The 24,924-nt window shown below is 36.0% G+C and overlaps 1 protein-coding gene across 12 annotated transcripts in view; it reads left to right on the top strand.

Moving 5' to 3' along the window:
- Window positions 1–24,924, top strand: part of CEP128 (centrosomal protein 128) — a 559,633-nt gene that overhangs the window by 332,269 nt on the left and 202,440 nt on the right. The window contains exon 19 of one of the 12 annotated variants that reach the window (XM_072623254.1): window positions 6,915–7,053. The exons of the other annotated variants lie outside the window; for them this stretch is intronic. Coding sequence (XP_072479355.1) covers window positions 6,915–6,967 — 53 coding nt within the window. The 3' untranslated portion in view covers window positions 6,968–7,053. Of the gene's footprint in view, window positions 1–6,914; window positions 7,054–24,924 lie in introns of those variants that run through there. 12 annotated transcript variants of the gene reach the window in all.

Raw genomic sequence — 24,924 nt, 5'->3', positions numbered from 1 at the left:
GTATAACTGAGCTAAACCTTTAAAGGACCACATTTTAATTCCAATCATTTCTAACGACTGTGTCTTTCTTGGATTTAGAGATAACAATGTGGTGTGATTGAAAGAGTGTTGGATTTGAGGTCTGACAGAGAGGGAAGTGTGTTGGAATTCAACTCTGCTACTTGTCCCTATTTCCTTAGAAAAGTGTTTTTCTCTCTTTTTGAAAGAGCTGTGACAATTTACTTTTTTGCCCTGAAAAATTTTTATTTATGATTTTATGAAATATAGCTCTGAAAAAAAGACTTAAAAAAAGCCCATTATGTTTCAAATGGAACTATTTGACTACACCTTTAAACTCAAATCACTCTGGCTTTCATTGAATGGTCAATAACAGCCCCCAAATGAAGCCTCTGTGACTCATTGGGTTTTGATGACTTAAAATGAGTATAAATAATAATTGTTTTCTGTTCTGGTGAGAAGCTCTTAAGTCTTCCCCTCCTATATTGATAGTTTTGTGATGATAAATTGGGTCATCTTTGGTCTAAATTCTCATGTAGCCCTTAGGTACCCAATGGACATTGCCTTAGACAAACTAAGACCTGGGAAAATCTATCTTAGAAAGACCAAAGTCAGCCACCCAACAGTCATCAACAGTCATCTTGACTTTCTTTTTTGCCATTAGACTTAGATAACTCTGGAGGAGAGAGTGAGGCTGATGACTTTATGCAGCTGTGCCTCACTTAAATCCAATTCATGTTCAAGTTAAGACACCATAGTCATGATGTCGTTGGTCCTCTTCCAGTCACCGTGCTTTTCTGAACTTCATTTTTCTTGTTGCTACAATACGAGTCTTGGTTCAGATCTGAGATGCTCAGAAATGGGTTTGAACCTTGGCTCTGATGGTATTCTCATGACTGTGCACAAATACTGACAGGAGCCCTGATGCTACTCTCATGACTTTGGACAGATCACTTACCTGGAATTCATTTTATTCATCAATAAAATCAGAGGGTTGGACTAATAAAATACTAGGTCACTTCCATTTCTAAAGCCCAAGTTCCCCATTAGTATGACTTCTACTAATGCTGATAAAAAAACCCTTCCATGCTTCAGTGGATGGTTTACCACATAGAGCTGGCCCTCCAACGCTGATAAAGTCTTCAAGGACTGTGAGATGGCCTTCATGTGTAAAAGAGGCACCAGAATAGGACATTTATGTGGAGAAAAACCACATAAGGAGAAAATAACTCAGGTCGTTATTATGTTTGTCATTTAATTGTAAATGTGGCTGTAAATTTTCCATCACTCAGTCTTGGTTAAATCATTTAACCATCCAGGGCCTCAGTTTCTTCATCTCTAAAATTAGACAATTGGACTTTGTCAGCACCAAATTCTGTAACTCTACAGTAGTACAAAAAGATGGTAGAACAACGAGAAAAAAGTATCTTTGCACATGCATTTATAAGCAATGAATGTATAACATTTTGGAAATTTCTAGAATAAACAAATTTTCCATTTGCCAAAATTTATTTGAGAAAAATCTGCAGCCTTTTGTAATTCACAAATAATTATTGTATACTTGCTAAGTGCCAGGCAATCTGCTAAGCCTTGGAGATAGAAAGGAGAAAAACCAAGCCCTTGATCTCAAAGAGCTCCCAGTCTAATGGGGAAAACAACATGTATAAATCATGTACAAGCAAAACATATTGAGGATAAACTAGAAATAATCAACAAGGACAGTAGTAGTAATAAGAATTAGAAAAGCGTTGCTATTGATAGAGGAAGAATTCATGAGCTTGTATTCTGGAGGAACATAAAGTTTACCAGCACTTGGCACTGTAGATATTGGGAAGTATTTAATTTGATAAACATTAATTAAAGGCCTACTGTGTACAAGGCACTGCATTAACTTAAGAAACATTGCTTAAATGCCATCTATACTTAAGTCATGTAAGCATAAAATTGTATTCTTCTAATTCTGAAATACTAGAAGTAATGGTGGCTGAAAGAATACTTGACATTCAGACACAAATTCTTTGAAAGAATCACAAAAGTTATGCTGCTATTTAACCTTTGTTTATTGTTTTAATCAACTATATGGGAATGCCAGTATAACTTAGAAATTTCATAACTACTCATCAGAAAATGTACATAGGAGTCGTAAACAATATTTGCTCGTTCCAGACTAATTCCTTTTAATTTTCATTGAACTAGGTGAGGACACCAAATGAGTTTTTGCTGGGAACCATAACAAAAAATATTTTCTAGCTTTGTAATTTAACCATTTGCTACTATGGTAGTTATAATAGGCTCAATTTTTTTTTTTTTAAATCACTTGCTTCTGAATCCTGGTGTCATATAGAAGAAGGCTATAGAGTGTAAAAGAAAGAATACTGAGCTTGTACTCATAAGACTCAGTTCAAGACTTGGCTGCAACAATTGCTATTTATTTCTATGCACAAATAACAACCTCTATAAGATTCCATTTCTTCGCCTGTAAAATAAAAGTGATATTCATACTTCTTGTTTCACAGCATTGTTGTATTGAATGCTCTCTGTAAATGCAGACTATTTGAAAATTATTATTATCAAGCACATTCTGACACTTGTATTCATAGTCCATCCCCCCGTCCACCTCAGGCCTTTCTATGGCAATTATCCTACTTCTCTTTTCATCCTTTCATTTCATTGGTTCTCTGCCTCTGATCTGTGCTACTACTTCCAGCCTATTTGCTGCTTTTTGGTTTTCTTCTCCTTTTCCACTTTCTTCTCCTTCTTTTCCTTCTTCTTTTTGCTATTTTTTCCTATTCTTGCTTTCCTTGATTCTTCTAGCAAACTTACTAATCTTCTCATCATTGGATGGTTTTTATAAAAAGGTAATTTCTTTTTTTTCTAATCAGAGGATAGTGCTATAAATTAGCCAACATATAATATTTGAATTTTTAATTTTTATATTTTTTGGTTATTCCTTACAATTCCTTTTCTTTCCTCCTGGGGAAAGAAATGGAAATTGGGTTTATGAGTTCAGTGGTATAGGTACTCCCTGGTTAGGGACTTCTATTAACGTCAGTCAGCACCTTCTTTGTGCCTTATAGGCTGAGAGCCAAAATTTCTTAAATTGAGGTTTGTGACCTTTGAAAACATATATTTTTCATAACTGTATTTCAGTATGTGTGTGGGGGGAAAGCATGAACCCCCTTACTCAAATTGACTGCTCAGAGGTGTCTCAAGGTAAAAACAGAAAATCTCCTTTATTCTGTTCACAAGAGAAACCAGGCAGTCCCTTCACCAGTAAAGCTGGAGTAGGGAGGCGCCTTACAGAAGCAGAATGGCTATTTATATAGACCGTGACTCAGAAATCCCCCTCCCACTGCTGACCATTATTCTCATTGGCTGAGAAGCTCGGTCTTATATCCTAGGTGTGAAATCTAACCAATCCCTTTTCAAACCTGGTTCAAATTTCCCACTCCTGGACGTTACAAAGCCTGTGAAAATACACGTCATTATATGCAAACTAGGCATTGAAAATATAGCAGATGAAGCATTGATGACTCATGCAAATTGGGCATTGAGAACTTATGCAAATCAGGTGGACCTGTGTGAGGACTGCAGACTGCGTGTGCATATGCAAATTAGGTATTGAGGAGTTAGTGAGCCATATCCAATCATTGATTCTAATGCAATACATAGCCTTATATGGAAATCACCTGACTCTGGAGCAATGGAAACCTGGGCCTAGGGTCTCTTCCACTCCAGGGAGAAGACTCCATATTCCTGAGAAGTCTTCACTAAATCTGTTACCATTCAAGTATAATTGGTTGCCTTTGTAATCTAAAATATTTTATGCATTTAAAACATTATTCTAAGATGGGATCTGTATGTTTCCCCAGATTTCTGAAAGGGTCAACTACACAAAAAAGGTTAAAAACCCTTGTTTTAAAGAATCATTTGGAGGCCCAAGTGGTTAAGTGACTTGTGGAGGGTCACACAGTGGTGGGACTTGTCTTCAGATCTTCCTGACTCTGAGGCTGGCCCTTTACTTGCAGCCTCTCAGGCACACTAGAAGAGAATTTTTAATAAAACAAATGGGGTTTGATGCTACTGTGAATGTGTGAGATTATTGTTAGACTAACCTCTGTGTGAGTCATTGCTATCTTGTATAAAGATAAAGCACATTTATCTGCAGTAGATCTTTACATATTAACATATGAAGTTTGTGCCATTTAAAAGATGGGGGTGGAATGTTAGGTACTTACTGACAAACTTGGAATATGAATAATTCTTGGAGTGAATATTCAAGTTCAGGAATTCAAATTTTCCACCTCTCTGTATGGGACTTTATTTTTTGAAGATTTTCATTGTTAAAAGAACTTGTGAAAGTACAGTGCCTTTTTATTGTGCTATTAAAGTAAATAGGAAATTTTCATCTGTGCTATAGTTTGAAATCTTTCTGGCTGATATAGGGCTCTGTGTGCTGGTTTCTAAGTAATACAGGCAGACATGCCTTAAAGCCTTGTTCAATGAGTGATGACAGTAAGGAGATTATCAGTCAACTCCAAGTAGATCCTAGTCAGCTTTCTGTTTTCCATACAAAAGGTGAGTAACATCAACAAGAATAGAATTATGAAATATTATGTTTCAGCCCTAAGGAATCCAGAGGCTCCAAGTAGCCAGCCAAGCATCCCCAAGTTCTGGACTTTCTTATTGCCCACTTGGTGGTTATGGTTTACCTAAAACTTGCCCTTCTGCTTCTAAAACCAGACCTTTTGTACCTTTGTAATGGCAAGTAAAGAAGGATCTTTGGCTGTTTTTGTTTTAGTATAATCGAGGAGTGTAATGCCTCTATTTGAATGTGATTGAGGAAGATCTTACCCACCTATGATAGGGTCTGGGAAGATTTGTGAGACCCAGTGGGATCTCTAGCTCAAAGTATGGTTAATTTAGTAACTTTTCTTATGTAATTTCAAATTGATTTCCATAACAACTGAACCAATTCACAACTTTACCAGTAGTGAATTTGTACATATTATGCTTTGTCCTCTCCAACAATGAATTTTCCTATGTTGTAGAATTTTTGATAGCTTGACAGGGATCATGTGATACCTCAGTCTTATTTTAATTTTTATTAATTTGAACATTTTTCATGTAGTTCTTGATAGTTTACCTTTTCTCTTATTTTGTTTTTCTTGTCTGATAACCACTTTTCTGTTGAAGTATGTTTTTGTTCTTAAAAAAATAATCTTACAGATTTGTATCCTTTTCCTGTAGATTTTGAGTTTTAGATTTTTGTCAGAGATATTTAATGCAAAGAATTTTTTTCTGAATTCATATCATCCTATGTCTGGCTATAAAAAATTTTCCATCCATGATGATGAAAGATATAGTCTTCCAATTTCTGATAATTCATTTATGGCATGGGTTTTTTTTTTTTAATGTAGATCTTCTATCAGTTTGGTATTTATTGTGGTATAAAATATTATACGTATTATTTTCTTGGCTTTTTTTCAATCCTCCCAACAGTTTTTGTTGAACAATGAACCTTTCCCTGAGTATTTTGTGTTTTTTCAAACACCAGACAGCTGTGAATATTTGTTTCAGTTTCTCCTTTATCTGCTTTGTTCTATTGACCTACTTTCAATTTTTTTATCCATTTTTGCTTAATTTTGATGAATATTGCTTTTTAATGTAGCTTAAATTCTAGTAGCTCCAAGTCCCATCTCCTTTCTTTGTTTTACTCCTATTATCCTTTGATGACCTTGGCCTTTATTATTTCAAATGAGTTTTGCTATCATGTTGTCTAATAAAAGTTTCCCTTGTTAATATGATTGACATTGCCCTACATCTATAGATTAATTTGGATACTCTACTAATTTTTACCATATTGACATTTCCTAACCATGGACATTGAACACATTATGATATATGACTATGGAAGATATCTAAATACTTAGGTGATTTATTTTGATTAAAATTGTTTGTAGTTATCTTTCCCTTTAAGTTAATTTCCAAATATACTTCTCCCAGATAATTCCAATGTATGTTAATTACCAGATAGTGGCTTTTGTTGTTATATTAAATGCAATTTTTTTTCTTTCCTTCTGAGTTTTGCTAGCATTAGGCAAGAAGGTTGATGACCTTGGTGAATTCATTTTGTACCCTACTACTTTCCTGGAGTTATTAATTCTCTCAATTTTTGTTGATTCTCTGAAATTCCAGTAACAAATCATCATATTGTCTGAAGACAGAAATAAGTTAGCCTCTCCTTTGCCAGTTACTCCCTTGCTTTCTTTTTCCTATCCTATTGCAGTAGCTACTATTTATAGCATTATGTTCAATAAAATTAGAGAGAATGGGCATCTTTGCTGCTTTTTTCCTTGGTCTTATTTGGAAAGCCTATAGTCAGTTGCAAATAATTCAAGTTCTTTCTATTAGAAGCTTTTGATCATGTGAAGAGATAATTTTATTTCTATTTTTTTTAGTGTTTTAAACATAATAAATGAGTATCATATTTTCTTGAACATTCTTTTTTTTTTTGCCTCTGTTAGTATAATCTTGTTATTTTAAAATTTATTTTGTGTTAACCATGTGATTAATCATGGGATTTCTAATGCTGAAACATCCATAAGATCATTGGGACATGAAGGGACAAATTATGGTATATGAATGTAACAATGTCACTAGGTAGTGGAGTGAATAGAGTACTCCCCTTGGAGTCCACAAGACCTGAGATGCTAGCTGTGTGACCCCGGGCAATTCGTCTGACTTCTAGTTTCTTTAGTTTCCTAAACTATAAAATTGGAATAATATTAGCACCTACCTCACAGAGTTGTTGTGAGGATCCAATTCGTTAATGTTTGTAAAACACTTAGCACGATACCTAGTACTAGTTAGTAAACACTTAATAAATACTTGCTCTCTTTCCCCTTCCCCATAAGGAATGAAGAATATGCTGAATTCAGAAAAATATAGAAAGACCTGGATGAAATGACACAGAGAGAATCAAAAGATCAATAGATACAGTGACTACAACGGTGTAAATAAATGCATAAATACAAACTGGGCCTGGTGGATGTTTTTTGGATCTTCGCTCTAGCCTTTTTTCTGATGTTCTCTTCAACATTTTCTGTCAATATTCATTGATTTATAGATTTCTTTCTCTGTTTTTCTTGCCTTGGTTTGCCTATCAGTATCATGTTTGCCTCACCGAAAGGGTTTGATACAGTGCCCCCTTTCTCTATTTCTGAACATTTTCATGTTATTTGTTCTTTCAGTGCTTAAGACCTTCACGACATCTCTCATGTATTCCCTTTGCTCTCCAGTCACATAAACACCACCTTGAGCTATTACAGTAGCCTTCTGGTTGGTCTTCGTGCCCCAGTTAAATCTCTTTCCACTTCAATCCATCATTCACTCAGCTGCCAAGTAAATTGGCACCTCACCTCAGTAAATTCCAGTGCCTCCCTGTTAGCCCAAAGATAAAATATGAAATCCTTTCACAACATCGTCAGCTCCCTGCTGCTCTGGTGTTCTTATCCTTCCCTGCCCTCCATGTCCTCTGTCATCTGGCAGCATCAGCTATCTTGCTGTCCCTCATGCTTCACGTTATATTTCCTGACCCTCTTCCTTTCCACATGCCTAGAATGCTCTCCCTCCTCACTGTTGTATCCTGGATCCCATGGCTTCCTTCAATATTGAGGTCTGATCCCACCTTCTATGGGAAGCTGTTCCGAAGTTCTCCCTTCTCCCTTCTCTACTCTCTGCCTGTGCTGCCGCCCTCTCTCATGTATTTTGGACGTACAAGTTGTTCGCATGTTGTTTGCACAATTAGAATGTGAGCAACTTGAAGGCAGGGACAGCGCACGGTGTCTGTCACATGGCAATGATTTAATAAATACTTATTAACTGACTGCCTTGTAAATTCATCCTGCCCAAGGTTTGAGGCCCCCACCTCCCAGCCCCCGCTCCTCACGCCCTCATCCCTGCTTTGGGAGTTTATTTATAATTGGCTGAATTTCTTTTTCTACAGTGAGTTTCTTTAGATTGTTTATATCCTGTTCTGTTAATTTAGGCATTTAACATTTTTGTAAATATTTATTTTCTCTCCATTCTTTTTTAATATCCCCTTCTCATTTTTTGTTTTGACACTGGATCATATATGTATATGTATTTAATAAAATTTGATAATGACTTATCTATTCTCTTGGTATTTTCATGTAATTAGTTGTTGGTTTTATTTATTAGTTTTGTTTATCTTGTTTTTTTGTTTTTAGAATTTTCTGATTGTGCTTCTTTGGGGATTATTGTTATTTTCTGGGGATTTTTTTTTTAGTTGCATGTTCAGTTCATTGGTCATTACTTCCTTCTCTGAGCACTTCTGGGGCTATGATGTTAGACTTCAAGGGTGGTGCACTGTCCTAGACAGTAAAAACAGTTTGTCACAGTATTTTTACATGTCTCTTTTATTTTTCTCTTTTTTTGTAGTCCTTCCATTTTCCTTCTTCACTGCCCATGAGAGGACTTTGCTTAGTTGGCTCTCTTCAAACTGATTTTGTCTTCTACTTCTCTGCTTTAGGACATGTTACTGCTCATCATCTTCCATCCTTAACTGTAAGATTCTATAATAGACTGCTAGGCCCAGGGTCAGGCCTAGCACTCATCTTCCTGATGAGCCCAATCTGGCTTCAGACACTCTCTAATGGGTTGACCCTGGGCAAGTCACTTAGCCCTGTTTTCCTCAGTTTCCTCATCTATAAAATGAGCTGGAGAAGGAAATGGCAAACCACTTCAGTGTTTTTGCCAAGAAAACTCCACATTGGGCCACAGAGTTGGACACAACTGAAGAATGACTGGACAGCAACATAATATTTCTATTTTAAATCACTGTTGTTGTTGGCTGTCATTTCTCTTTGACGGGCAAATATTGCTTGTTTGTGGACCAATGCACCTTTTCTGCAACTTAGAGTCTTAGAGAGTTGTATAGAGCACAGAGTGAAGTCAGATTACACAACCAACAGACGGAACTTGAAACCTGTCTTTGTATCTTTAATGGAGACCAGTTTTCTAACCACTGTTCTCTGGTTTGTACACACACACACACACACACACACACACACACACACACACACACATTCATAACCTACATGTTCATGCACATGTACATGTAAATGCTACTTTTTTTTTGTCAGATCTGAGATTCCCTTGGTATAGGAAACTCCAGTGAGGAAACTTCCTCCACTAATGTAGATATGCTTATTCTCTGTAATTCATAGTGTTAAAGAACTTTTGGGAACAACGAGAGGTACTCAGAATTATATCGCCAGTACATGTCAAAAGTAAGACTTGAATGCAGGTCTTCCTGACTCTGAAGCTGAAGCTGATTTTCTCTCCACGAATCCATGCTGCTTTTCTCTCTGCACGTATGTGTGTATGTATATCTGTCTATATTTGTTATATATATGTACATGCGTGTGCATACATCTGTAAACATATATACATTAATTTAGTAGACTGAATCCATCTTCACACCATAATCTAGGAAATATGCATCTTTCAGTTACTTTTTTAAAAAAAAGATTATAGCTGTGTAAACAACTTATTCGAGTAAGTATGAATTTAGTTAATAACATTCCTGTGTTTGATGCATTTGGTACAGTTAGTTCATTGTCATTTGCAAATGGGAACATTTGGAGCATTTTGCTAAAGAGGAATGCTGCTTCTGATTGGACTATTTATAGGATGTTCTCTGTGATTCTGGGGAAAATAATAAGTATGTAGTTATATCCCTGTCATGCCTTGCTTGATGTCCATCATAGCCACTGAATCCTTGAATAGTTCTAATCACATCCACCATGAAGTAATTTTAGCATATTTAGTATTTTAATGTGAGAATTTAAATCCCAGCAATTAGAATTTCTGAACATTAGTGAAAATCTGAACAGTTGACTTTTTCAGAAGTGCTAATTTCACTAATCATTTAGATCCAAATTTCTTGGATTTTTTAGAGCAAATATTTAGCATAATCACTTTTTACTGAGACCTCCCGTCACTTAGTATCAGGATCAGTCCAGAATCTCTGGAGGTCCTTTCTCCCTCCTCCCAAACTCTCCCAATTCCCAATTAATCTGTTCTGCTTTTGAATATACTCTGGAACAGAGCTACTCTAGTGGTTGATTAGAGAGTATGTGACACCTCACCTGAGCCCTCTGTATCTAGATAGCCATAGTCTAAGTTTCATCTGAACCAGCCATTCCACTGTGATGCCAGGGCCTAACTGTAGGCATCTTGCTTTTTGCCCGGCTACTGCTCACATGTCACTCTCTCCTCCCATCCTCCCCTTGCCCATCACCATTACTCAGGCAGCAATCACTAAGTCAGTGTTATCATTTTTTCTCTAAAGGTCATGACAAACTTGTAATCAATGACTCCACTCAAAATCCATGTGTTTCTGTGTTGTAGACTGCCTGGGCCAAAGCTTCCTTCCCTTGCTACCGTTCTACTCTAATTCGTACCCTCCTTGCCTACCTTACCCTAGAAGGGTAGGGTTTCAGCTCCTGCGTTCTTCATATCTGGCTCTCTTTAAGGCATAGTACAATGACAGCATCTTTCAAGAGGCTTCTTCTCATCCCCACAGTTGTTAGTGCTTCCTGACCACAGATTACTGCATATTTACTTTGTGTAAGGCCAGCATTTATTTATTTCCAAACATCTTGTATCCCCTAGTAGGTCAGTGTTTCTCTTCAGGTGAGAGACTGTATCATTTTGTAGTTGTGTCCTTGGTACCTAGCTCAGTGACTGGCACTTCATACGTACTTGTGGATTGTTTAAGGTCTCCCAAATGCCTAGCTTGTAACCAGGTCCTATGGGGCTTACAAGAAATGTCTCTTGAGTGGTTTCTCAAATAAAACTACATATGACACAATGGATTAAGAGGATTAAAAAAATTGAAGAATATGTGGGGTTTTTTTTAGAACCTCCCTTTCAGTTATAGATTTTCATTGATAACTTTAATAATGAAGCTACTTTTACGACAGAGATATGTGGGTATGAAGAAAAAATGCTAGGGAATCCAATTCTATGGTCAGTTTTTGATGATGCCACTAAATTATCTTAACATGTATTAATCTATATGTTTGTTTTTGGTAGGTAGATTTATACCACTTCTTATCTAAGCAACTTTAGAGTCTCTGCAAGCCATGCCATTGTCTAAATGCTCATTTTTTCAATGTGGTATTTAATATATTAGAACAGTTTCTTCTTATTCTTACATGGAGGAGACACCACAGTCTTTTTAGGTAGCAGTCTGACAGAGTTTGGCTTTCATTTTAGAAAAGATAATTATTATTAGTGACATAAAGTTGTATCTCATTTATGGAAAATAACACAAACCTGCAACACAAAAGTAACAGGCTGGTGGTGCTGTCGTGTTGCGATTATAGCATTTGTGCAGAATTAGCTTAATTTGTGGTTCATGACATAGGGGCTGCAAGCAGTATGTCTAATAATAGTATTCTTACTAACCTAGAAACGGCATAGAGGCAAGAGGTGACGTTATTCTGGTTTTCTTTCCAAAAATGTTTTCATGTCACAAGGTCAATTTTTATTCTATTTGAGAGAGAGGAAGATGGGAGATGGAGAGAGAAAGAGGGGGAAACAAGTGCCCATTAGGCAATTATTCTCACACCAGATTTTGAAAATTGATGTCATCATCATTTGTCATAGTTTCCTAAGATCATTCTTTCTCTTCCTACCTCTCTTTCTACCTCTTCTCTCTCTCTCTGTCTCTCTCTTTCTCCCTCCCCCCCCATGCATACACACACATGCACATAATGCTGAGTAATTTCTATCTTGGTTGTTTTAAAATGATTAAACTTTTTAAAGACCAGTATTCTTCATTACTGAAATCAAATGCTTTTCATTATAAAGTACATAATAAAAATATTTTATTTTGAAATGTTTGTTTTCTTTTTTAACCAGGAGTTTTGCAGTGGCATCTTTCCTGAGTAGTTGTTGGCTATCACTTTGAAATAAAATACTTTTGTGACACAGTTTTTGACTATACATGATTTCATATACATATATATATATGATTATAATCATATACATGAATTTATTTTAATATATAATGTAATAGTTTTAATGTGTATTAAGGAGACAAATTTTACTAAGCATCTGTTATATATTGTGTACCATTCTAGGTACTGAGGATACAAAGACAAAAGGAAAATATCTGCCCTTACATTCTAATGGGGGATATATGTTCATATATAGGTATATGAAATATACCTATATGTATAAAATACATGTAAAGTAGAGATAATCTTGGGTGGAAGGCAGTAGCCACCAGGGTTAGAAGTTGGAGAATGGGACCAGGAAAGGTTGCATATAGGAGGAGATATTTTAGCTGAGTTTAGAAGAAAATAGGGATTTCTAAGAGGTGGAATCTTCTTGGAGCGAGTACAATCTAGGTATGGGAGGCAGCTAACACAATGTATGCAAGGCAGGAGATGGAGAGTCAAGTTGGCCAGTATGGTTGGGCTATAGAGTATGCCTAATAGAGCACTAGTAAGAAAACCAGTAAAGTAGAATATGGCTAAATTTTGAAGAGCTCCAAATACTGAGAAGAGAAATTTATGTTTGTTCTTAAAGGTTAATAGGCCTCAGTGGAGATTATTAACTCTTGAGGTGGTGGTACAACCAGCACTGTAGAAAAATCTCTTTCAAAGCTATGTGGAGACAGGATTGAGAAGCGGAAAGACTTGAAGTAGTTGCAAGGTTATTGTAGTAGTTTGGATGAAAGGTGATGGAGGCTTGAATTGTAGTTATTGCTGTGTGACTGGAGAAAAGGGAATGTGGGAAAGCTCTTGTAGAGGGAGAAGTGGAAGACTTGTTACTTGTGACTGGATATTTATGATTTGAAATAAGGACAGCACATAGCATGTAAATGTGAGTAACTGAAAGATGGTGGTGATAGGGAAGTTCAGAAGAGGGTAGCTTTTGGGGAAAAGATAATGAGTCCTGTTTTGGATAGGTTGAATTTGAGTTGTCTATCACATATTCAGTTCGAAGTATCCAACAGATAGTGAGTTATGAGTTCAGGAAATAGAGTAGGGTGTGATCTTTTTATTAGAAAATTATGTGTATAGAAATAATTCAACCCATTGGAGCAGTTACCAACTGGGAAAGTTTACAGAGAAAAGAGAAGGCCCATGAAAGAGGTTTACGGTGTATCCACAGTTAGCAGAGACACATGGATCTAACCAAGGAGTCTGAGAAGGAATAGTCAGGCAGATAGGAAAAGAACTAGTGTCACAAAAACCCAGAGGGGAGTCATTCGTGTCAAATATTGGAGAGAGAAGTAAAGAAGGAAAAGACGACTGGATTTTAAATAGAAAAGCTCATTCTATCTATTTGTTTATCTGTTTATCTATCTCTCTGTCTGTCTGTCTCTATCTGTCTATCTGTCCATCCATCCATCCATCCATCCATCCATCCATCCATCCATCCATCCATCCGTCTAAGTACCTATATCTTAAAGTATGATACTTATGTGAGGTATTAGAAAGTTTTTAAAGCAGATATTTATTAAATGACTTTTGGGTTCAAATCCCAGTTCCCACTCTTCACTAATATTTTACAATGGCTGAATCAGCCTCTGGAGCCTCAGTTTCTCTCTTTTGTAAAATAAGCATGTATACTTGACTATGCACCTCAGAATTGTCATAAAAAAACCTGCTTTTTAATGTTTAAAATGAGCTGCTAAATAGGATCTGTGGTTTTAAAAATTGATAACTTATTATATCTTAGTATGATGACAGCAATGCTATGATTTTCTGTCTACAGCCCAAATCAGTAACTGGAGTAGTGACTAGAGATTTGCTCTAGGTTTACCCTCATTTAAAACTGTAGGAAATACTAATAACACCTAAATAGTAAGCTGCCAAGTGACTTATTTTTTTAACCTATCCTACTACAGTGACCCTTACAGATGCATAACAGGTAAACTCTTTGTGGGCCCAGCTCCACCGTATTACCCCCTACTAATGCTTGGGTAATGGTATCCCTGTGTCCCAGAGTCTTGGCCTCCTAGGAACAGAGTGATCTCTCTGCTTCTTATTCAGTCATCCCCTGCCCCCAAAGAACTTATATTAAAATTTTTAATTTGTGCATATTCATTGTCTTTTTCTAATTAAAATGAGTAGCAGTTTGACTTTTTGTTGGAATCTATACTCCGCTCCTAAAGTGAGAAGGTCTAAGCATTGATTATATCCACCTAGTTTTTTTTCTAACTTTTAATTTGATGGTTTTCTTTAACTTTTCAGATATCTCTTCTGATATCTATTGCTATCTCAAGTACAGTTTTAAAGAAAATCAATGGAATATATATTCCTTGAGGGTAGGAACTTTTACTTTTGTATTTATGTTACTAGTGCCTAACATGACTTTATATATAGTGACTGATTAATGATTCTTGTTATAATCTTTCCTTTCCTTTCCCTTCCCTTATTGGGCCTTTCACACTATTTCCTCAGTCTTCTTGACACAAAGTCTAAATGTTAATAAGCCTTTCCTATGCCTCTATTTCTCCTTCATTAGCAAAACTGTTGCTAAATTTTGCCAGTTTTCTCAGGAACATGTCTCCAGCTAAATAGTTGTTGGTAATCTCTTTGGGGTTTGACTCTCATAATTTATCTGTCAGAAATTATCTTTTCTTAGTGTTTACTAGCTCTGCCATCTTCTTAACAGCACTTCCACATCTTCATCCTATCACATAAATTTTCAGTATTTTTCCATGTTCTCTAGACTCGTGTTTCTGTATGCTTTATGTGAATCATTTCAGACAGTATATACTTCTTGCCCACCTCATCCAGGTATTTCAGATCAGTATGCTATTGAGGCCAAATATAAATTTGATCTGTATATGGCATTTTCTCTGATAGAGAAAAATCATTTCACCACCACAGGCTGCATCTTTAAGCCTCATGAATGCAGGATTTTACTCCACAGGCATACAAACTGCTCTCATTCTGAAGAGAAGAAAGAAAGCCCAATAACTCAAGGCATTTGTTTAAGCAGACAGAACAAGCTGAGTGAGAGTATATATTATATCTGTTCATATATAATAATTGTATTTATATATATGCTAATATATTTCTTACATGGAGTCTGTTGTGCTAGTACAAGGCTTGTGTTCAGCAACTAGCCTCTGCCCATTTCCCTTGATGACTTCGTATTGTCCATTAATCCCTCATGTTTCATTTCACTACCCTACTGTGTTGACCACTCTTAATCTGATTTCTCAGCCAGTGCTTCTTTGACATATATGTGTGTGTGTGTATTTTTATATAAATATCACATTGCATATCAGGGAGGATGCGGAAGTGTAATTCCATTACTAGCTGCCCTCAGCCATCAAGTCTCATTAGCAATTACCCTTTTCTTGTATAGTTGTTGTTGGAATGTAGTAGTGGTTAATTTAAAAATAAATAAATAGGTAAACTGTCTGTGTCCAAGAAGTGACACACTGAGTCTCTTAAATGGAGGAAACTGGCCACTCTTTCTCAAAGTCATTTCTTGGTATTGGGCCGAGGATTTGCTTTGAAATACTCTTGGTTCTTTGGGGAGTATAGATGAGCAGCTGTCTTTCTGATGTAGCCAAGAAGAAATTTGCTGACAAGCATAAAACAAATAGAGCAATAAAGCACGTAAACAAAAAAAAGTGTGCATTCAAAACTTTAAAAGAGTCAGATTCAATTTCCTGTCTCTATCATTTTCTATATCCCTCAACACAATTCTTCCATAGTAGCCATGCCCATAAGCAGTGTCAGACCAAGAATGACAAATTACGTTTTACAACTTGTAGTAGGTGAATTAAAAACAAATTAAGTTTTAATTTCTTTCCTTCGTCTTCTCTCAAGTTCTCAATTATCCATTTAAAGTACTGTGCCTGTGTGATAGCTGTTAAAAACTTGGAGTATAAACAAAATAAGGAGACAGGATGTTCAATTCAACTTCCATCTTAACTTGGGCTACTCAAGAGACCTTGTCTTCAAAAGCGTTTTTATAGATACATTTTGTTGTCCTGCATACCATTAGGACATGTCACCTTTTATTCTCCTTGGTCACAAAAGGTCCTTGTTCCTTCTCAGAGAAATGACCCTTGGCTGCCTTGATGAAAAGAGTTTCAGGCATCTTTTCCCCTCCTTTCCTTCCTCCCATAAAGCTTTTTAAAGGTTTGTTCTCCATTATTAATGTATAAATTACACACTCTGAGAGGAGATCTCTTTGTATCATTTCTCTGGAAGAATATCAATTTCTATTTTTAATAGTCAAGAAAAATATCATACAGAAATAGATTTCCCTAGTTTGACAAAAAAAAAAAATTTCACCATTAAAAAAAATAGTCCTACATATTCTTAGTAAATGAATTGGTTTTCAGCTAGTCAAATTTGGCTGGATAATCTATTCAGTATATCTGGTTCAGTTCTATTTACACCACATTAGGGTGAGACCAGGACAACTCAAAACAGGAAAGGTCTGTATAGTACTCTTTGGTGAGACCCAGGTCCAGTAAAAAGAAATGGGGATCTGGATGTTAGGTGATGGCCAGATGAGGGGAATTTAGTAATACTATAAATATTAATTCTGGTCTTTTTCTTGGTCACAAAAAGTTACATTTGAATTTGCTTTTCTTTTGATTTTGTTTTTAAAATGCTAATTTTCAAATTTCCTTTCAGATTCAGGTACAGTATGACCAAATTTAATATACTCCAGAGAGAACTTATGGCTTTTAATATTTAGTTTCTGAATAGTTCGAGGGTTAGAAGGGAGTGAACCTCATACTAGCAGGAAAGAGTGAGAAATCTAGTTTCTCAAAGATTTTGAGGGTCACGGCACTGAGGTTCCAGTCCACATATTTTAAATTGATGTCAAGGACTTTATTTTCTTCCAAGTTGGTTAAAAGCAGTCTATAGGTAGCTTTAAGGAGAAGGAAAATTGAAAAAATTGTCTTGAACATGAATGAATTTACTTCTTCAAACTTAGTTTTGTCAGTAAGTATTCAAGGATTCTCCTACTTTATAATTTGGATTTTCTACTTATGTCTCAGTAGCTCCTTAACCATGGAATCTAACTCTGCCTTGTGTAAACACTTAAATGAAAGTTCTATACATATGCCTAGGACAGTCCTATTCTCATGTAATGACTGTTAAATGTTTTGGAAAGTTTTGAGGATTCTAGGATTCTTCTAACTCCAAATCTCATTAATTGAATCATTGTCAAATACGTTAGAAGTATTTTAGTGATGACTGCTTTGCAACTATAGCAAATTAATCAATAAACATGTGTCAACTCAGAAAAGGGACACAGACCTGGGAGCTTGCTACCACAGAAGCCACTGAATAGAAGGGGAAAAAAAAAACCCAAGCCTCAGTCTTGACAGAGGCCATACTAGTACTTTGGGTTTGAGGGCAGAATGAAATAAGACTCAACTATACCTTTCTTGTTCCCAGTCTGCTGATCACAATCCTCAAGGAAGATCTGGAACTCTGTGCTCTGGCCCCTTTTTGTCCTTCTTTGGCCAGAGGAAAGTCCAAATCAAGTGAAGGAATATCAAGAATGACTGAAGATTAGAAAGAAAAAAAAATATTTAAATACTCTTCTACTTTAAGTTTCTTTTTGATTATAATTTTGTTCTTTTATTAGTAAGTCCTTTTTCACTGAAGTCCTCTGATATGTCCTTGTCATGTAAAGGCTATTCTGGGTTCTTAAAGGATATGCTGGCTCTGACAGATCCAAGAGCTAGAAGAGCCTAGAGTAATGGTCTAGAATATAGATGAACTATTTCTCTGTTTTCCAAGGACTAGCTGGAAAAGCCCATTACTCAGGTATCCTCACAATGATCAAAGTCTTAGCACGACCCTTCATAATAATCAAACACCATCTATGAGTCATAAAAGGGTGGCAATCTCCTTTCAGTGGACCTACTGCTTCAGCAATGAAATCAAAGCACATTGGTTTATAATAATTGTAATTATGTTTACAATCATAATTTGTAATCATCATACATATAAGAAGACAAAGCAGCTTGGCAGAAATAATAAAAGAGTAAAAATACCAAAATATTATACCAGCAGATAGGGAGACATTGAAGATTAGAGATAGAGTGAGGACAATAGAGAGGGGCAATCTGCTTGAGAAGATGGAAGGGGATGGGGTCAGAGATACAAGGGGAGGGTTTTATTTTGATGAGGGGAAGCACCAACTCTATTAGAAGCAAGAATGAAGAAGGAGATGGTGGAGGAAATGTTGAGATGATTTGAAATGAGGAGAAGCAGAGAAGAGGGAACTCTGTGAATAATAGCCTCATTGTTTTCAATGAAGTTTGAGACTAGGTCCTCAGCTGAGAGAGTAGGAGCAGGATTCTGTGGGAGACTTGAGAAGGGACAAAACATTTGCTCTGGTGACTGGAATAAGGAACCAATTAGGAAGATGAAAAATGATTACTTTACTGCAGTTAGGGCCTAACATCAGTTTGTAGTGGAACCCAATTAGAATGCTTTTCATGATAACCATGAATAGGAGTGAAGGAAAAAAGTGGTGGAAGTGATCCATATTTGAGAGTTGGCACTGTATGATCTGAGATGGGACATGGGTCAAGGGATTTGTGAATATAGGGTGGAGTAGGGTTGAAATGGTTCGCCAGAAGAGTTGAGGAAAGGGAGGAGAATGCAGGGGTGAAAACTTGGGAAAGAATTGAAGGTTGGAAAAGTGGAGGATTAGGGTCAATAAAGGACTAGATTTATATCTGGAAGGGATGTTTAAAGTCACCTAGCTCACTCCCATACATTTATAGATGGAGAAGAATGGCCTAGAGGCTTGCCTATGGTCATGGAAATATAATAAGTACCAGTCAAGATTTGGACTCTGGTCCTTCCACTTCAGTTACACTGCTCTGTACACACTGAAGTGGGGAAGTAAGTTGATTTGGGCCAGAACATAGGATGAATGTATTGAAATAATGGTGGAAGGTCTGGTTCAAGCTAGATTATAGAGGGCCATATGTATGTAGCACTCCAACTTCCATTCACAGTGATGAGTCAGTCCTCAGAGAGTAGGTTCTAACTCAAATTCTTGTTACTCTCCGGTGCTGTGCTCTTAACATGGTAGCTCCTGAGTCCCCACCAGTATGTTTGCATTCAACAATCAGCCAGTAGGCGTGATTTGTTCTAGAAAAGACATTTACTAAGAGGGCAAAGTGAAAACAGTACCTCCCAAATATCACCTCCAATAACTCCTCTTCCACAGGGCACACAGCTTCAATGGGAATACTAGGCACACACATAGAGGCAGAGCATGTGTGACCAAGGCTTTTCTCTCCTGTGGAGTCCTCACAGACTCCTTTCCACCTCCATGACCTCAGGCAGAGTGAGTATGTGCTCCTTTCCAGAGCTCAACAGTCAATTGAGAGACGAAACTCTTGAATTCATAGCTGACAACCTGGCTCTCCTCTGCTACCAAGGCATCATACTCCTTAAAGTTGCTTCCAGTCTTTAGTCACTAGCTGTATCCATATGTGCCTTAAACTCTCTCAGACTGACTCTCTGGCTGCTGATTGGGTTGTGTCCTTCTGATGAGGAACTCTGTTAGTAGATGCCATGATCAGTGGTGGAAAGAGGAAAGAGAAGTTCCTTTTACCTCCTCCCAAGAGGTGAAGAACTGATCCCTTTCCCCATTGTTGGCTCTTATTTCAGTCTCTCAGATTGCCTTGACTTTTCTACTGTTCCTAGGGTTTAGCTATTTAGTTCTCAAGGGTCATGGCCGATTAAATTTGCTCATCAAGTTTTCAGGCTTATTCTGGTTTGATCAACGAAAGGTGTTCCATTTCAGAACAGGATCAGTGGGTATTGACGTCTTGTTGCTGCATTAACACCTGTAATCAAATCCAATGGGAAAGGAAGGAAAGCATTTATTAATCACCTCCTCTCTGCCAGGAACTGTGCTAAATGCTTTGCAAATATTATCTCATTATCACAACTCTTTGAGGAAGGTGCTGTTATTATCCCCATTTTATACTTAAGAAAACTGAAGAAGACAGGTTAAGTGACACCCAGGGTCATAAAACTAAGTGTCTGAAGCTGGATTTTAACTCAGGCCTTTCTGATTTAAGGACCAGTGCTCATGGCTATATCAACCGATCTAAAGGGTGGGGGACAATCCCTATATGTATAAATAAATAAATCTTTGTGTGTATGTCTGTATATATGTATATATTTATATACACACAGATATATGTGTATATATACATATATATGTATATATACACAGGGGGAGAGAGAGAGAGAGAGAGAGAGAGAGAGAGAGAGAGAGAGAGAGAGAGAGAGAGAGAGACAGAGACAGAGACAGAGACAGAGACAGAGACAGAGAGACAGAGAAATAGAGATATGTAAGATGAAGTCTCATTTTTTCCATATTAAGGTTTCCCAGATTTATTCTGACCCTATCCCTCTGCATTTTTTTTAAACCTTGTTTTTATCAAGCACTAATCTTCATGGTTTTTAATCCACAATACATTGGCTTCTATTTCTGAATTCTCTTTTTTCTCAGTTCCATGGATCTGTTTCTCTATTCTTTTTCCAAACCAGACAGGTTTTGTAATTATTACTTTAGAGAACATTTTGAGTCTTGGTGATCCTATCTTCCTTTTGCTGGTTTTCTTCTTCCTAGTTCATTATATTCTAGTCTGTTTCCCTTTGAATTTTGTTATGGCTTTATTTAATTATATGAAATAACTTACTGATATTTTGATTGGCATTGCATTGAATTTACTTTGGGAAGGATTGGCATTATTACTGTATTTGCTAAACGTAACCATGAGCATGGATGTGCCTCCATATTTTTAGGTCTTAGTTTCTGTCAAAATCATTTTGAAATTGTCTTTGTTTTGCAGTCTTGTGTATACCTTAAGTTAGTAGGCAACAGGGTTATGTTTTCCTGTTTTTGTAGAGGTTTTCTCTCTCATTTTCACATGATGATTTGTAGTGGTTTATAGCAATGCATGTGATTTTGTGGCTTTATCTTTCATTTATTACCTCCATTTTTTGTTGTCACTGTCTATTCTAGATTTTCTAGGCATAGAATAATGACATCTGAAAATGCATGTATTTTCACTTCTTCAATGCCAATGCTTATCCCTTTTAATTTCTTTTTCATGCTTTATTGCTATTGCTAAGATGACTAAAACTGTATTAAATAGGAATCACTAGATTGAGCATCCCTACTTAGCAATGTTTTAATGGGAATGCTTTTAATGTTCTTCCACTGCATAAAATATTAGTTTGGGGATTTAAATAAATGACTTTTGTCCTATTATGTAAATAGCTTCTTATTCCTGTTTTTAAAGTATTGTAAGTATATGAGTGCCTTTTTTATAGATTGCTCTGAATTTAATGATAATGTAGTCTTGACTTTTTTCTTGTTTATATAATTTATATTAAACCACCTTTAAATGCTATAGATAAATTATGCTTTATCATGTATTCTGTTTCTATTTAATTTAATATTTTTTGACCATGTTCATTAATAATATTGATCTGTAGTTTTCTTTTGGCTTTGTCTTCGTTTTAGAGATCAACATGATATATGGCTTGTAGAAGAAGTTGAATTCTTAATATCTTTATCTTTTATAAGGTCAGTGCAATACAGGAGTTACTTGTTCTTCAAAACTTTGGTAGAATCTTATGGAATTTATTTTGAACTGTTGTATTTTTATTTTTGTGCATTTTTTATTTAATTTTTATCCTGACTTTTAATAAACATCCGACAAAATGGTCATTTCCATATATAGTAGAACAAGAGAAGTTTGTGTATGAAATTGTGACTATATATTATTGAGAGATTGTTTTTAAGGACAAGATATAGCTTGCAATGTTGTCCTGCTTATCTGTCATTCCCTCTGACTTTCCTTCTTTTCTCCTCCCTTTCGCAGGGAGGAATCTATGGGAGATAACCTATAACGATCCCCTTCCCCTTTCATTTTCTCTGAAACTTTTCCCATTGGAGATAACAAACTAGAAAAAAAGAAGACCCTTGATGTGAATAAACATTGTTAAGCAAAACAAATTATCACATTCATCATGTCCAAAAATGTATGTGTCATTCTGAATTGTCATCCATCACCTCTATGTCAGGCAGTAGGTAGAATACTTTTTGAGTGGCGCTTTGGAGTTGTATTTGGTCATTTCATTGATCAGAGATCTGAAGTCTTTCGGTATCCTTTTCTTTATAATGTTGTTATCACTATATAAATTGTTCTCCTGGTACTGTTTACTTAATTCCGTGTAGGTTGGCTGAGGTCTTTAGTGATCTATCTGAGCTTGGTTTGTATAGGTTGCCTGTTTCTCATTTTGTTAGTTTGGGTATTATGGACTTTATTATCATTAACAACAATTTATATGGTGATTTAAAGTTTCCAGGTTTGTTCATATTGTCTCATTTGTTCCTAATAACACCCCGATGGCGTAGGTGCTATTTTTACCCCCATTTTATAGATGAGGAAACTCAGACTGAAAGTAGTGTATGAGTTAGGACCGGAACTCTCAGGTCCTTCTAACTTCACTTCCAGCACTATGCTACCAACTATTAATAAGCGTCAATTTATTTAAAATTCTCAAATTGATTAGCATAAACATGTGTTTCTGTTTCCTTGTTATTTCTCCTTTTGCTTCCTTAATTTTGGTACCTTGAGTGTTCTCTCTTTGTAAGAAAATGTTAGGCTTCTAAAATGGGTTATCCATTTTGTTGGTTGCTTCAAAGCCCTATCATTTCATTGGTTTCTTATTTTCCCTATTGTTGATGTTTATCTTGTTTATTTTTCCTTTACTAATTTTCCAATGAAAGCCCAGTGCTCATGGGTAGGCTTCTGGTTTACTCCATTTCTGTGTTTTTTTAGGTATATATTCAATTTGTTCATTTTCTTTCTTATCAATATTGATATTCAGGGCTATGAATGTATTCTTGTGGAATGTTTTAGCTTACTATATAGATTTTGATATGCATTATCTTTATCGTAATTACTATTGTTGCATAATTTTCTCTTTTGCCTAATCATGTAAGCCGTTTTTTTCTTTGAGTGTGCTTTATTCAATGCATCATTATTATTAGTTAAATGTCATTATAGTCAATATATATAGAATCTTTGATTTCCTTTATTTCCTTATGCCTTCTAGACTATGTTATAAAGGACTGATCTTGTGTATTCTTCTAGTCAATTCTGTGCTTAGGTCTTTGCCTATATGCAGTTTTTGTCCAAGATACATGAACTCATGAATTGTCTATAGATTATTTAAATATTCATTAACTTCATATCATAGTCAATACAATAGGTATTCATCATCCAATTCCTTTTTATGTGTGGTCAATTAAGGTAAACTTATTTGAGTGATTATAAGTCAAATTTGGGAGGCTTTTCGGTGTTTCAGGTCTTAATTTAATTCATACTATGTCATCTGCAAACAAGAGTGTTTGGTGGATCTCCTCCATGAGTGAACTGGACCCAGAATTTAACCTGAAGGGCCTAGTAGATTGGGTTGGCTTTGGAAAATTGTGTAATTCTTTTAACAATGCCCAGCTATTCCCTAAAACTGAAGGCCATCTTTAAAAAATCACTATTCTTCCAATACTGATGGATGGTTATGAGTTTTGGAATTACAGTCTCAAAAAAATGAAGTTTAGGGTCATCCCAAAGGACTGGAGAGACACATATAGAAGGCATGATCAAGATGCAATACATTACTGAGGTGACATTATGCCCCCCAAAATAAAGTGCAATAAATGACATTGGCCAAAAAATGTATGACTAGAAAAAAATGAAGCAAAGAAAGTAAAGCATTCAACCTATGGATGATTCACAAGTTCCATTGTTGTTGATGCAGTGTTAAGGCTCTTGGTTAATTGGGTGGGCCCCTGTGGTGAATTCTTATGAATACGTGGAAGTGAGTGGTACTGTATAGACAGAGATGGATGGCTATTGCATTGCATTATTAAAGAGAATACCCACATCAGTAAGCTCTCAGACTCACTGAAGTATTGTAAGAAGAATGGTTTGTAGGAAGGGAAGCATTAATCACTAAGAGCTAGGATAGATTCATTAATGCGAGGTCATACCAGAATAATTCTATTTCCTTTTTTTCACAGCTTACTAAATTAGTACATGTTGAGAGTGCTCTAGACATAGAGCACAGACATAGAATGTGCAGCACATTTTAGCTGCACATTCAGTAAACTCTCCTGTGATATTCTTATGGACAACATGGAAAAATATTGGCTGAATTGAGTCAAATAAGTTTGGAATTTATGAAATAACTAGTAATGTAATGATGTCTCCCTGAAAAGAAATTACTAATGAAATATCTTGGGATCTTTCTGTGACTGTTTATGCAACAGTCTTTATCATTCACTTGGATGAAAACATAAATGGTATGCTTATCAAATTATAAATTAGAGGAAGCTGAAATATGTAGTTAACATTGAATTAGAGGATCCAGATTCAGAGATTTCAACAGGCTAGAATACAGGTTCACTAGATTCAGAGTTGGAAATGCTTAGAGATGATGTAGTCCACACTGAAGCCCAGAGAGATAAAATGGATTTGTCCTTAAATGTCATAGCTGGGATCTGAACCCAGTTCTGCAGATCCCAAATTCATTGCATTTTCCATTATATCGTATTTACTCCCTTCTGGTTTGTTTCGCCTTATAAGATGAAATTTAGTAAGTATAAATATAAAGTTGTTTGGGGTTAAAAAAATAATTAGCGAAAGTACAAGCTATGGAGGCATAACTCATGTCAAAAAAACCTTAAGTTTAGGTAGTTTGTGAATTCAGTATGAGTCAATAGTGGTCCATGGTAGCCAAAAGACCTTAAGTTACATTAATAGACTTATACGGTACA

This window comes from Notamacropus eugenii, chromosome 7 (genome assembly GCF_028372415.1).
Source record: "Notamacropus eugenii isolate mMacEug1 chromosome 7, mMacEug1.pri_v2, whole genome shotgun sequence".
NCBI lineage: Eukaryota > Metazoa > Chordata > Mammalia > Diprotodontia > Macropodidae > Notamacropus > Notamacropus eugenii.
This window is presented reverse-complemented; position numbering and strand designations above follow the sequence as displayed.